The 13,520-nt window shown below is 44.7% G+C and overlaps 1 protein-coding gene across 1 annotated transcript; it reads right to left on the bottom strand.

The window, feature by feature from the left end:
• Positions 1-7,104: 7,104 nt before the first annotated feature.
• LOC146207937 (3'-5' RNA nuclease TATDN2-like) lies at positions 7,105-12,797 on the bottom strand. Its single transcript, XM_084577817.1, has 6 exons — positions 12,423-12,797; positions 10,791-11,186; positions 10,311-10,480; positions 9,712-9,841; positions 8,511-8,723; positions 7,105-7,242 (listed from the first exon to the last, which is right to left on the bottom strand). Exons 1-6 carry the CDS (start codon positions 12,795-12,797, stop codon positions 7,105-7,107), a joined length of 1,422 nt encoding a protein of 473 aa, XP_084433943.1.
• Between the last annotated feature and the right edge of the window lie 723 nt (positions 12,798-13,520).

Below are 13,520 nucleotides of genomic sequence, written 5' to 3'. Positions count from 1 at the left end.
ATGCTGTGAACAGCTGGTGCGAGATTACGCCGTTTTAAAGCAGCAACGTTAAAGCCCCCGTGTCGCAAAAAAATCCAGTGTCGTCGTCGGTGTCTTTAAACTGACGTCACAGCGGCATGTATCCGCCTGCGAATTTCAAACTCCCCTCAACGCTTACGGTTACTGCAACGTCATGCGTCGAATGACAGGGATTTAAACATTCCATATAACGTGAAGGAAATGTCATTGCACGCTTAAAATACTTAGCTAGAATTTCATCTCACAGAAAGATTTTAAGAGCATTATGCGGAGTACGAATCCAAAGCTTAAGGGTCGCGGGACAAACAAGCTGAAGAATAGGCCTTGCATTGGCACGTTTTAGCTTCAAAGTTCTTATGGTTTCTGGGACTACCGAAACACACACCATGAAATTTCGAGCAAAGCCCCCCCCCCCCCCCCCCCCCCCCCCTCCTCCATTTTTTTTCATAGGGAAACACTGCCAGCTTCATTCAGTCGAAGAATCCAATCCAGTATCGACTTTCACAAACAGCACAAACAAAAACGGCACTCATACGATGCCAACATGTCCGGATGTGCACATGCCCCTAGGCTAACGGCTGGCGTCAGATGACCACCGCGAGCGAGACATTCGATTAGTGATGCAGAACTATCGGTAACCTGACAATTGATAGTATCGATAGTTTTTTCTGAAACTATCGTTAGTGTAAGAAAAAACTATCGATAGTATTTCTGTCGATAAACTATCGATAGTGCTGTCATGATTATGAAGTTTTTGCCAAAACATTTGCTATAACATACTATCAGCAGTACTCATTTCGTGTAATTTATGATCAAGTTTAGGCGAATGAAATAAATAATTTAATTTCGCAATGAAAGTGCCGGATTATGGCCATCAATGCATTCATACTCAAAAGTAACCTGTTAAACCCAAACAACAAATTTGGTGCCTGATGTTTTTATTCTTAAATCACAAAATGCAAATATAAATTTGAAGTACCGCAGTTCCGCACACTTGTTACGGCTTCCTCTCCGACAAGATTGAACAGTTCAACAGTTGTCATCGCAAGTCGCGGCGGTGCGAGTTGTAATCGCGGGTTTCTGTTGTGGCTTTCACTTGTCGGTAATCCAACTCCCAGGAATGAAACAGGTGAAGCGCAGTTTACCGATCGGGTCTATCGTGTAAGCTTGCATGCACCTTAACGGCGAGTTGACTCGACATGGCTCGGTCCAACTCATTCGTTTTCTTATCCGCTCGTTCCTTCTCTCTCAAATGCACTCGTCTCCTGCCGCTACTGTCTCCTCCCTTTGATATTTCATACTGAGGACCTCAAAATGCTCCCGTTCGGGTTTCACTTCATGCTGACAGGACACGCCATGCGACGTAATAGGGATGCTTTGATTCCTTCTGAGAAGGCGGGTCTCATCATGCGACTGTGTTCTATGATGTCATATGACGTGCAAGTCCCACGTACTATTCCAATAATATGAAATTCATATTGCGAATGTACAGAACAAAAACCAGCTGGCGCTTGTTTATTTTCCAGAGCGCTAAGAAAGTTTTTCATGCATTTGGTAGATTGGCGGAGAAGGTCACTATATACTATAGAAAAAAAAACAACAAAAAAACAAAGCAGTTTGTTGCGAGCGGTAACAAAGTTGCCGGTCCCGATGGCGCAAGTAATCAATCCCCTGGAAGACGACCGCGGTGTGACTTTTAACGTGCGTATACTTCTGATGTTTTTTCTTACACATAGACAAAGTATAATCAGAAAGAGGTCTCTCCCGCACCGCTGATGTATCGATGGACATAATGCCTTTAGAGTGCACTAATGCTCTAAGGAGAAATAAAAACAAAAGCCTCTCACGCACCACTACTGATCGTACCAAAAATATCCTAACATATTTTTTTTCTTACTTCAGCCGTGTCGAAGTAGCATGCGTTAGGGTTCCGACAGCCTCATCCAGCGAAAAAAATTACTCTCTCTGCATTCTGAATATCGATTGCTTATTTTTGAGGAATCTCGCAATTTTTAACCGCCCCAAAACAACGCGGGCTAAAATGTCGACGAAGAAACTAGAATCGGTTTTCAACAATACTGTTCAGAAGAGTTAGCAATTTTTAGACTACCGTAATCGACATAGTCTGCGTCCAGATGTCGAACATTCTGTACAAGCTTACCTGGCACAACCAGCAGTTGCTACTGTTTTGAAAGCAGAAGTTATGCTACATAGAGCACGGATCTCGGCAATAAAAGTTTTTCATAATCGGCTAGCCTATCCGCTGAATTGTTAATTTCAACCAATTTCGGGTCAGAAGCAGACAAGCCAAACGGTGCGTCTCGGGTCATTGCTGCCAGCACAACTAGGAAATTTGCGACACAACACTATTCAGCATCTCTACTCAGGGTACAGATGTGTTGGGAAAAAGAACATTACCAAAATGACGTCACCAGAGCGGCGAAAATTGCACCGGGCGGTTGGCGCGGCTGGCACTGCATCGTGCTTGGCGAGCAGGATTGCACTAGCATCCCCAGAAATGACTAACAATAAACGAATAGTGAATCAACACTATGCTAGACCGTACGATCAGATTAGCAAGGATATGCATTGAAATAGAAATTCGAAAAAAAGAAAACACGCCAATAACCAAAGAGTAGCTAAAAAACACAAAAGAGAAGTTACGAAACAAAGGAGAACTTCGAGGCCTTCAAAGGTCATGCCGCGAAGCACGAAGTTTGAAAAGGGGACAAACGCGTAATTATTTTTTACTGCACATAACAAATAAGCCAGCTCCTCGGTGCATCCATTAATCAAGGTGTGGTCGATGTGCAAAAAGTGGGAACACGCTGACCTGTTCTGTGCGTGTCTGCGTGCGCGGAGCTCCTAGTCGTCTGGCGTATACCTTCTCAGACTGCCCAACCAGAACCACACGACGGCCCGATTCCAGAGTGTCGAATACCTACATCCCGTCGAACGAACGCCACAAAGGCTCATATGCCGCCTGCGGCTGCCTGTGTGAAAGTGATTCACTTCGAAGCATCGGATGTCCAGACAGTGTGATGCATCCGCCGAGCGGCGCCATGCTTTTGAATAGATGGCAGCGAAACGTTTTATTCCTGTTTTTGTTGCTGAATTTTTTTCTTGGGCTTGGACTGCAGATCCGTCTGACCACAGCTCACATGGATAGTGACGCTTACATGGATGTAATAATATAAACAAAAAGCATTTGTAAGCAAGCATGCTATTTCATCTGTTGTCGACGGGGAGGCTACGCATTTTCGATCCACAGACGAAAGCCGCTCAGACCCACTCCGGCGTCGCGCCTACAGCTCTAAACGAGGTGGCTCTGCTCCGCTGTGGCGTCGCTCTCATGTTACTCGGCCGCTCCGGTCTCGGGCGAAAGAGTGTGTGGTGAGAGGAACAGAGTGGACTTCGCTCTACAAAGCTCTGACACCACTCATTTATTGCAGATGCTGCTTAAAGCAGGGCATGATACCTGACCAGGATGCACGCAACTTGGACACCAGCGGTCGGCCCCCAACGTCAGATGGCCGAAGTAACAATGCAATGCAAAAGTGGAAGAGCTTAAAGAGGCTTTATTTGCTGTATAAGAAATTCACAGACAGTCACCGGAAAAAAGACTCTCCGGACCCCTCCCTCTAATGTCGAACTGTATTATAACTATTATTTCTAATGTCGAGCTGTACCTCTGATTTTAGGCACAAAACCGCATTTCCGAAAGTAAGCCCGGGCACCATAATTCCTTCCCAAATGCCCCTCAAAACCTCATACCTGTTGTATCCCCACAATGCCCTATGCTTCATTATCCCGGCATTTCTTCGCCCTTTGGCCTTAAGTGATTGCTCATGCTTTCCAATGTATGCCAATCGTTCGTTTACCCATACCCCGAGATATTTATAATCTCCTACTCTGGGTATTTGATGGCCTTCTATTTTAAGATCCTGATCAGTTAAGCCGTTGAAAATCATCAGACCAGACTTAACTGCGCTATAACTGAAGCCTGGAGCGTCCCCTTCGTCTCTGCAATACTTAACTAGAGCTCGCAATTCTTCCGGACTCAGCTAGCAGCACAATATCGTGTGCATACATCAAACCGGGGAGGCGCTGCTCTACCGCCTTTCCACCTAATCTATATGACAGGTTAAAACCTACGTTACTTTCTTGTATCTTCCGTTCCAGGTTTATCATATAAAGCATGAACAGCAGCGGTGATAGAGGACAACCTTGTCTTAATCTCTTGCATACTTTGACATCTTCCGTACTTCTTATTCCTTCCCACGTAATTTTTACTTTGTTATCCCGGTATATTTCCTGTAGGAACTCTTATCTCATAACCGATACCTTCTTCTTTTAATATGTTCCACAGGAGTTCCCCATTTACGCTGTCGTACGCCCCGTTTATGTCCAGGAAGGCCAAATACAAAGGTCAATTTTCCATCCTAGATATTTCGATGCATTGGCTAAGCACGAACAGGCTATCATCTAAGTGCCTACCATTTCTAAAGCCGTTCTGAAGTTCTCCGAGTATCTTGTTATTTTCTACCCATGCTTGCACCTTTAATTTCACCGCCTGCATGGCCAACCTGTACATAACAGATGTTATGGTAGTCGGCCGGTCGGATTTTATGTGCATCCTTTCTCCTTTATAAATCAAATTCATTTTACTCTGCCGCCAGCTGTCCGGAATTTACTTATTCGTTATGAATTTTTCCAAAGCTTTTAACAGCGTTTACTTACTTCTTGGACCAAGTTCATTCATCAGCTTGATCGGAATTCCATCTATTCCTGTAGATGTGTTTTAAGGAATTTTTTTTGTCTTTTTCTAGTCTAGATGGGTCAGTTTTAAGCTGCTTTGTATTCTGCTATCTTGTGTTGCTTCGGGATTTGCGGATATTACCTTATCGTCGCTCTTAAATGACTCGGCTATAACTGATGTAATGTAGTTCACTGCGTTGTCTCCATTTACAGAAATTCCTTCGTTATCTTGAATCCGATCCTGCTTTCTTTGATTCTTCTTCCCTAGCCAACTTATATGGTTCTAGAATTTTCTTGCTCCGCCTCTAGAGGCATTGTATATGTCAGCCATCCAGCGATCGGTGGACTGCCTTATTTTACTTTGGACGAGGGCTTGTACATCAAGTTTCTTTTGTCGATACGATTCCCATTTTTGGTTGATTTCCTCCTGAGATACCTGTGCTTTCTTTGCTGCTCGGTGTTCCCTTGAAGCAGCCCGTCGTTGTTCAATTACTTCCCCGATTTCCTTATCCCACAAACTCCGTGGCTTCCTCTTTCCATTCCAGCGGTTTGCTACTTTAACCTCCTTAATTTTCCTCAATGTGTGCGCCACTATTGACGCGCACACTCCCAGACACCCTTGGAGTGAGTGGAGGTAGCTGTTCCGGTCGCAAAGGAGACGCCCCCGACTTGCGTGGCAAGCTCAGCCTCAACTCAACTATCTTGTAGTGACAAAAAAAATGGCTGTTTGGTACCCAGCTTTCGCCGGTTCAAGCCAGAATAAGGGTCAGAGTCAGAAGTAACAAACAAAGACACTTTATACACAGCAATATACGTTACAGAGGAATACACAAGAACACTTAAAATGTACACATGAGAGGTTCACAGAAAAGCAACGCTAAGCGTGCAATAAAGAGGCCTTCAATAACACAGAGGCTTTGCAACACAGACCAATACACGAGATAGTCAAACAAATACCAAATTGTTCATCGGGCAATGTTGCAGACTGACGCCTGGAGAGTCTCGATGTGGCCACCATGTAAGACGAGCGCCACTCCCTCGTAGATCTGTGGGCTTGCCAGCAGCGGGTGAACCCCGGGAGTCGAGCAGTAACACTTGCGAATACGCCCCAATACCGGCTCACACACTGACTGACTCACACGAGCGACGCGACCTGTAAATAAGGCCTGCCGCGTCTGTCTGTTCCAGGGCGCCAAAGCTGACGCGCACATACATTTAGCTTCGCTTGTTGAAGTGTTCCCTTTTTCTACCGTCGAGCCGCTCGTCGTCGTTGGCAAGAATGGTCAAACCTTCTCGAGACGACTCGCAATATTCCGGCCTGATGAGTCACCATGATCGCCGAGCGATAAGAGGGAGGGTAAAGCCAATGTATACAAGGCCACGCGTTCTCCTCGCGCGGGGAGGGAGACGTCTCTCTAATGTGCTGGAACTGTCTATGCGGCGCCTCGCGGGCCTCCGCACAGACTTAATAAAAACGTGGGCCGATTTCGTGACAACTAATATTACATAAAAGCAAAAGATTAAAAACAGCACTAGTCAGTCAATAGGGACTGTTGTCATTATACATATTGCTGTCGGATGCGACCTGTCACACATAGCAGCAAATATTACATAAAAGCAAAATATTAAAAACAGCACTACTCAGTCAATAGGGACTGTTGTCATTATACATATTGCTGTCGGATGCGACCTGTCATACGTAGCAGTAAATAATACATAAAAGAAAAATATTAAAAACAGCGCACGTTAAAGATCCCCAGGTGGTCGAAATTACTCCGTAGCTCTCCACTACGGCTTCCCTTTCTCTCTTTCCACATTCACTCCCACCTTCCTCCCTTCCGTTAAGGCGCGGGTCAGGTGTTCACAGAGCTAGTGTGAACCCATACCGCGCCTTTCCCTTCTTGTGAACCAATTATTATTATTATCGTTAAAAACAGCAGTAGTCAGTCAATTAGGGACTGTTGTCATTATACATATTGCTGTCGGAAGCGACGTGTCATACATAGCAGTAAATAATACATAAAAGCAAAATATTAAAAACAATAGTAGTCAGCCAATTAGGGGCTATCGTCATTATACACAATGCTGTCGGAAGCGACGTGTCATACACAGCAGTAAATAATACATAAAAGCAAAATATTAAAAACAGCAGTAGTCAGCCAATAGGGGCTGTTGTCATTATACATATTGCTGTCGAAAGTGACGTGTCATACATAGCAGTAAATAATACATCAAAGCAAAATATTAAAAACAGCAGTATTCAGCAAATTAGGGGCTGTTGTCATTATACATATTGCTGTCGGAAGCGACGTGTTATAAAAAACTACCTTATATTCGGTAGATTCGGCGTGTGTTTCCGCGCACCGCTTTCAGTACGTCCTTCACTTCGATACCTCGAAGAGATGCAAGTCGAGTCGCCACATGTATGGCCATTCCCGGGTGAGATCCTTTCAGACGCCCGGACTCCTGAAATAACACATTTGAGGAGAAAGGTCAGGCCAAGATAAACTGCGCAGTTGTTTGACGATGCCGAAATGCATCTGCTAAGGTATGATGCTTGTATTTTGTGAAAATGAATTGACGGCCGCTATTCTGTCTCACTTGGAGGCCCATTCTAATACCCCTGTCACACGAGCAAAGTTAATGTCATTGCTATCGAATTATATTAGCATCTAATGTCATTTCGAATGACATTCTTCATCGAATGAGTTTGGGGAACTCATTCGCATTCGATCGTGTATCGGATGTGTAGTCTTGACGCCAGATACGCAGCTAAAACAAGTAACGCAACAACATATTCTGCGCACAATGAAATTAAAGAAGCATATTTCTGGAGTTTTGTTTTAAAACCTGTTAATTTAGGTGTAAAATTAATCGCACTGGAGGCTGTCGCGAAACGGCTTTACTCTCGGTCACAGAAGTGATCCAGTCATGGCAGCGACTCACAGTCATTTTGGGCTCTTTGTTCCTTGGTGGCCGCATCTCCCCGTATGCTTATCTCGGAACTATTTGAAGTTGTGACTGAGCTTCTGACAGTTTGGACGTCAATTACAGGCTCTACGTGTCTACGTGCGTCTCCGCACTGTGTATCCGCGCTCCGCTGCGTTCAGCCATATTGTTTGTTTATAAACATTTATCGAATTTGTGGGTGACTCGATGTTTGGCTTGAATTTTTATGGTTCAAGTGCTACAGCACAGCCAAAAGTAATGTTCTTCGCTTCAATTATCCTACAGAAATGTGTTGATCAGCTTTAAAATGTTACACAGTGATTTCAAATGCCTTTTATGCGCACAGATGTTTCTTAAGTGCAGTATTTTTTTATAGCTTATCGTAATTGCCACCATTTGCGAATGACATTATAATTTATCGTGTAGCACCGAAAGAAATCGAATGACGTTAAATATGCTTGTGTGACAGAGGCATAAATCTGATGACAATTTGATACAGCCGACATCAAACACTGTATCGTCAGTTTCTGCGGGCATATCAGTGTAGCAGGTATTGACATGCGAATAAAGATAAAAATAAAAAGAAACTAATTTTTTGAGCAGTGGAATTATCTCTGAAGAAACTAGTGCGTGTAGCCAAGATGATAGGATATATATAAATAAATGTGGCGTCCCCAATTTCAACAGATATACAAGAAAAAAAAAACTGAAGCGTCTTAAGGGAAGACAGAAATTCAGAATTCAGGTACGCAAACATAGAACACATAAATAAAAGTAACACTCACAGATTTTGGAAGGAAATACGGCGCATCCGTTTCGATTAACAACTTGTCTAGAGGGATCTTTTGGGCAACCTCGACCAGAGCACCGGCGTCATGGAAGCCAATCAGTGGGGTCAGCCCCAGGCAGAGGTTGGGAAAGGCTCTAATCCACAGCTGCGCTTCCCCCCATCCACCGGTGAAGCAGTGCCGATGGATCGGGTAGTCCGTGGGAACCATCTGTGGAGGGCGAAGTTAATGATTTCAACTCATTAGTACCGGCAAGCTGTTAAGAGCTATGCTCTGAAGTGCGCACACTGAGACAGTAAATGTGCAGCTGTGTTGGAAGTAGTAACGAAGACACTGCAATCACATTCACCGAGCAGAATTCGGGACGAATATTGTGTAAGTCGGATGTTTAGGAGTTAGACTACTATAAGCTACCATAACTGACTGTCATAACCACACCAGCCCACCCGTTGAAGTGAGTACGTGGTCACAGAAGATTACATGGCCCATGCGCGGCTTCCACTGATGAGTGTCGCCGTGTTTTGCAACGCAAGGCGCGGTATTGTCGAACCTGGCAGATATTAACAAAATGCTTCCAACCAAAGAGCTCGGAGGCTAATAGCATGATTACATATTAAATGAAAAAAAGTTATAGCTGCCAGTCGCGGTCACAGGCAAAATGGTTTAGAGCGCAGCTCTTTGGAGCCCGTTCCTGCGTTTCGCGTCGTCGTCGCCCCTGTAGCGGGGCAGCGCAATTTCTTGAAGGAATATGAGTGAAAAATGAAAAAAAAAAAAAAAATTGTCTGTAACTGTACGTATATGTCTTGTTCGAAATCTTTGCCTCAATCTATCGAAAACGTGAACCAACTGATGAGCTGCGCTCAAATTTTGCATTAGGAAGCAACGTAATCGTCGGCAATGTTTTTTTGTTAAAGCCAGAAGCCTTATGTTATAGTAAAAGTTTAAAATAGTAGTGATTACCTACTATGTTAAAATAGTAGTGATCACCTTACTACAGTTGCCATGATTGGCATGCTTTCTGTCGTTAACAAACACTTGTATTTTAAATCTGCTAGAACCGCCTATATTTTAAGGAGTCAGTCTTCAATAATTATGGTTCATCAACACTGAAACATCCTGCATACGAGATACCAATGCTAGAATGCTTACTGTTGGAAGGTTGCACATAAGACGAAAGGTATCAAGTAGGGCTACTTACCTCTTTGAGAATCTTGAGTGTGTCGGAACTGGAACCTCTCGAGTGAATGATCAGTGGCAGTCCCCCATTCATGGCCAGCCGCAGCTGTCGACGAAACACGCGCTTCTGCTGCTCGTGCCCGCAGTTGTTTCTGCAAAAAAGGAAGTTATGCGATAGGCGTGTCAACGAGGGCGTCATGCAAACAGAGCAATGAGCAGGGGCCGGCACCTGCATGGGTTAACGGTAGAGTGTGCCGGTTTTCGAAAATATCAAATAGCTGCATGGGTACCACACTACTCGATAACTTGGATGTCTAATAATGTAAGTTCAATATTAGAATGGTGACACAATCCCGCCTCTGCAAGAACATCTTAATCGGAACTGTGCAAACACGTTCTGAACTGTTCGAATAATTATCACGGTGCCCGGGTTAAGTTTCCCGTATTAGACGATATTTAAAAAACAAAACAACGCCTATCAAAATGATCAAACAGCTACTGACACACAGCAGTTGTACTTGAAAATGACACAAGGCACAATATACCACAAAACAAGTTTACAGGAAGTGTAGCAACATTTAATGCTTGCTGTTCACGTGATTGGAAAGAGAAATCACTCACTTATGAGAGTAGTCCAGGCCTATCTCGCCCAGCGCGACCACCTTCGGATGCTCGAGGGCTTGGATCAGTTGCTCGTCCACTTCCTCTGTGTATTGGCGAGCCATGTGATGGTGGCAGCCAAATGCTCCCCACACGCCTTCTTCGTTCAGGATACGCTCCCAGATGTGGCGCTGCACATATGCACCATTGTGAATACAAAACAAGCAGAAAACGAGTGCACACTGATACTAATCAGAATATCCGAATAACAGTACGTTATCAAATCACAATAAGCTAAGCGAGAGCTGCCAAGCGAGATGCACAGTTCTCAAGGATTTCACACTGGCGAGACAATCGAGCTTCCCTTAATGATTCGTATTGTGTAACGCGGTGCGAAGTGGGAGCACTAAGAGGTACAATAAATACGAGTGTGTAGCTTAGCAATCTAGTACGCTCCTCGGGAAAGAAAGCAGTCTCGTATGAATGGCTGTGAAATAATACCTTCTTGAACGTCATAGGGTCGCAGAAGTTGGCTACACAGCCGTCGTAGCAGTCTGGAAAAGTGTCCCGTTGCTTGGTTCGGAACTGGGCGTAGGACCCGCGGTGACCGACTTTGTTGAAGATGAAGTCGAGGTGACAATGGGTGTCTATGAGGCCCACGGGTGAAGACAAATTGTAGGGCCACTGCTTTGCTGGTGCTGACGTAACTGCAGAAGGTTTCCGGACCACTTCTGGCCGTGCGGTATCAGGAGCGGCGGCTTTCTTGCAAAGCACTCCTGCTGTTGTCTCTGCCAAAGATTGTGATGGACGAGACATGCGTTTGTGCTGGAAAACATCTGCCGGATCCTCGATGTGATAGCAGCTGACTTGCAGAGCATAAGCGTCCGCTTGTTCGTCCTGTGAGATGGAAAATAGCGAATAGAGATTTTGAGATGGAAACACGAAGCGAACTGATCCAATAGTATGTCTTAAAATATTGCGCATCTTAAAATACATTCTATATAACACACGCCACACCTATAAACCATTCAACTGAATGAAGGCGAAATACAGAAAGCGGAGTAGGCGTGTTAGGTGATTACATTATGCAGGCTGTAAAAAGAACTGATGTGCGGACAGCAGATTGTGGCTCGCCTCGCTGACGAATTCCTCTGGGATCAGTAGCGACGTCAGTAGCTCAGCATATTCTGCCTCACTGAACCTGAACATCTGCGTAAATTTGCTTGCAATCGGGTCCATGCGTTCTATACACAATCAGACCACGCTCGAGCAAGTTACGGCGTGGCGCAGTCTGAGCGAACAGATAGAACGTCGCCTCAATCTCTTCCTACAAAAAAGCGCCGTGTATGAGCTCCTCACGAAGAATACTATATGTGGCATAGCAGCTGTTTACAGTGGCAGATACTCTGCGATTGTAGACACACACACACACTCAAAAATCCCCACTCGCAAGCGCACTTCACAAGCTGAGAAACAACACAAAACCGGTTGGTGGATTGGCCGACTTCGACTGAGTTTGATAGCAAAAAAAAAAAAAAAAAAAGACTTGGAAACATAAATTGCAAGAAATATTTTAAGATTTTCTAGATATGAACGTTTTACAAAAGCAGTCCAGACAATTCAACCACTGAAATCTTTGTGTTTCCTTAATGGCCAATATCATCGTCAGAACTCACGTACACATAACCGATTGCGAATATTACCTTTTTTAAATGCTTTTTTTTTTTATAAACAGAACATCACCTGAGGTTCTCAACACGGCTGTCAAAATATATAAGCAATCCTGATCAGGTAAAATTGAGATTAATTTTTTTTAATACGTGGCTAAAGCTAGCTCGGACGCCTTGTGGATGGTGAAAAACTGCGAATAACGGCTTAAAAGCGCGCTGCTCACTCCAAGTCCAATGTTAAGTTGAATCGGCAACGAAACATCAGTTACCTAATGAATCTGACTGTGGGTTGCTCTCTTCTAATTTTCCTCCTGATAGGCGCCCTCTTAAGCGCAGCGCACACTTGAAACTTTTGATACGTCCATTACGGAATGCGAATTGGGATGGGAAGAACAGACTAAGTACATGAGGTAGCCAGCACATTTTGCGCAAAACCGCAGTTGAATCACTGAACGCTGCTTACCTTGTCTGCCTCCAAGCAGTGCGCCCTGTAGGTGCTTGGACCCCGCCACGTCAGAGACCTTCTCAGTATGTACCGTTGATAGCCGGGCAACGTCTCGAGAGGGTGTTTCTCACGAAATGAGTGAGACTGCTTCCCTGCAGGTGACTCGGCTTCTGTCGAGGTCTTTGTGTCTTGTCCAGGTTGTCTGTGGGGGGTACTTTCAAACTCAGGCGACGACCACGGTAGTACAGGAGATGTGGCACCCAGCCAAAGGTCTTCTTGTGAAGGACAACGCCGGAGCAAATCTTTGCAGTCGTCCAAGGAATCGCAATCGCTGCCCGAGTCGGAAAAACCGTCGTCCATCCGGGGTTCTGTTCGTGGCTGGTAGACCGCCATTGTTGTAAACCTGCACAAGGGTTTTACTTGACATGTTTTAAGTGCATCTTTACATGACGAAAGATGTTAAGGTCACGTCACAAGTAGAGTACGTAGGACACGGTAGAAGCTCAGAGCCTGCAGCGTCACCATCACTACTTCAACCGTAAAGAAACAATAGACAACTAGAATCATAACACGTTTCATCTCCAAGTTTTGCAGTTGCCTGAGGTGATAGACCAGATAGACCGGCGTTGCGAGGTTCGAAAGTCAATACACATAGAACAGTGCTAAACTGAAGTGCTGCTTAGGACTTTACCTTTGCGGGGAAAGTACGTTCTCCGCTTGTCGCTGCATCACTGCAAATTACGACGGAACTTGCGCTACTGTAGAATATTTGTCTCATATCTCTATAGTTTCTTCTTTCCGCGTCTGCATAGTTCGAGCTAACTCTTTCGAGCAATGTGCCACACTCGCCGTCCATGCAACATTTTGTACTGAAATCACAACAAAAGCGATTAACAAGGCGTGAAAAAAGACGAGGTGAGACGACTACGCTTAGTCGTAGTAAAAGAAGTTCTTCGTGCATATACTTACCCGTGCGATGAATCCAGCAATCCGAGGAGATATCGTGTTGAGGACGTTCACCACGTGTCTCTTCGCTTGAACCGGGACTCGTATAGAGCGGACCTCTGAACCACTGACTGCGGCTACTCGACAAAATGTCCAGACCGTTTTGATTGC

This window comes from Amblyomma maculatum, chromosome 1 (assembly GCF_055883805.1).
Source record: "Amblyomma maculatum isolate TAMU_Amacu chromosome 1, ASM5588380v1, whole genome shotgun sequence".
NCBI classification, from domain to species: Eukaryota; Metazoa; Arthropoda; class Arachnida; order Ixodida; family Ixodidae; genus Amblyomma; species Amblyomma maculatum.
This window is presented reverse-complemented; position numbering and strand designations above follow the sequence as displayed.

What these genes read in the sequence shown, in the direction of transcription:
- LOC146207937 (XM_084577817.1), bottom strand. Translation starts at nt 12,797, where the DNA reads ATGGCGGTCTACCAGCCACGAACAGAACCCCGGATGGACGACGGTTTT. An exon ending in ACCCTATGACGTTCAAGAAG is followed by an intron (nt 10,481 to 10,790) that starts GTATTATTTCAC and finishes GCATATGTGCAG; the next exon opens with CGCCACATCTGGGAGCGTAT. An exon ending in CGTATTTCCTTCCAAAATCT is followed by an intron (nt 7,243 to 8,510) that starts GTGAGTGTTACT and finishes GTGTTATTTCAG; the next exon opens with GAGTCCGGGCGTCTGAAAGG.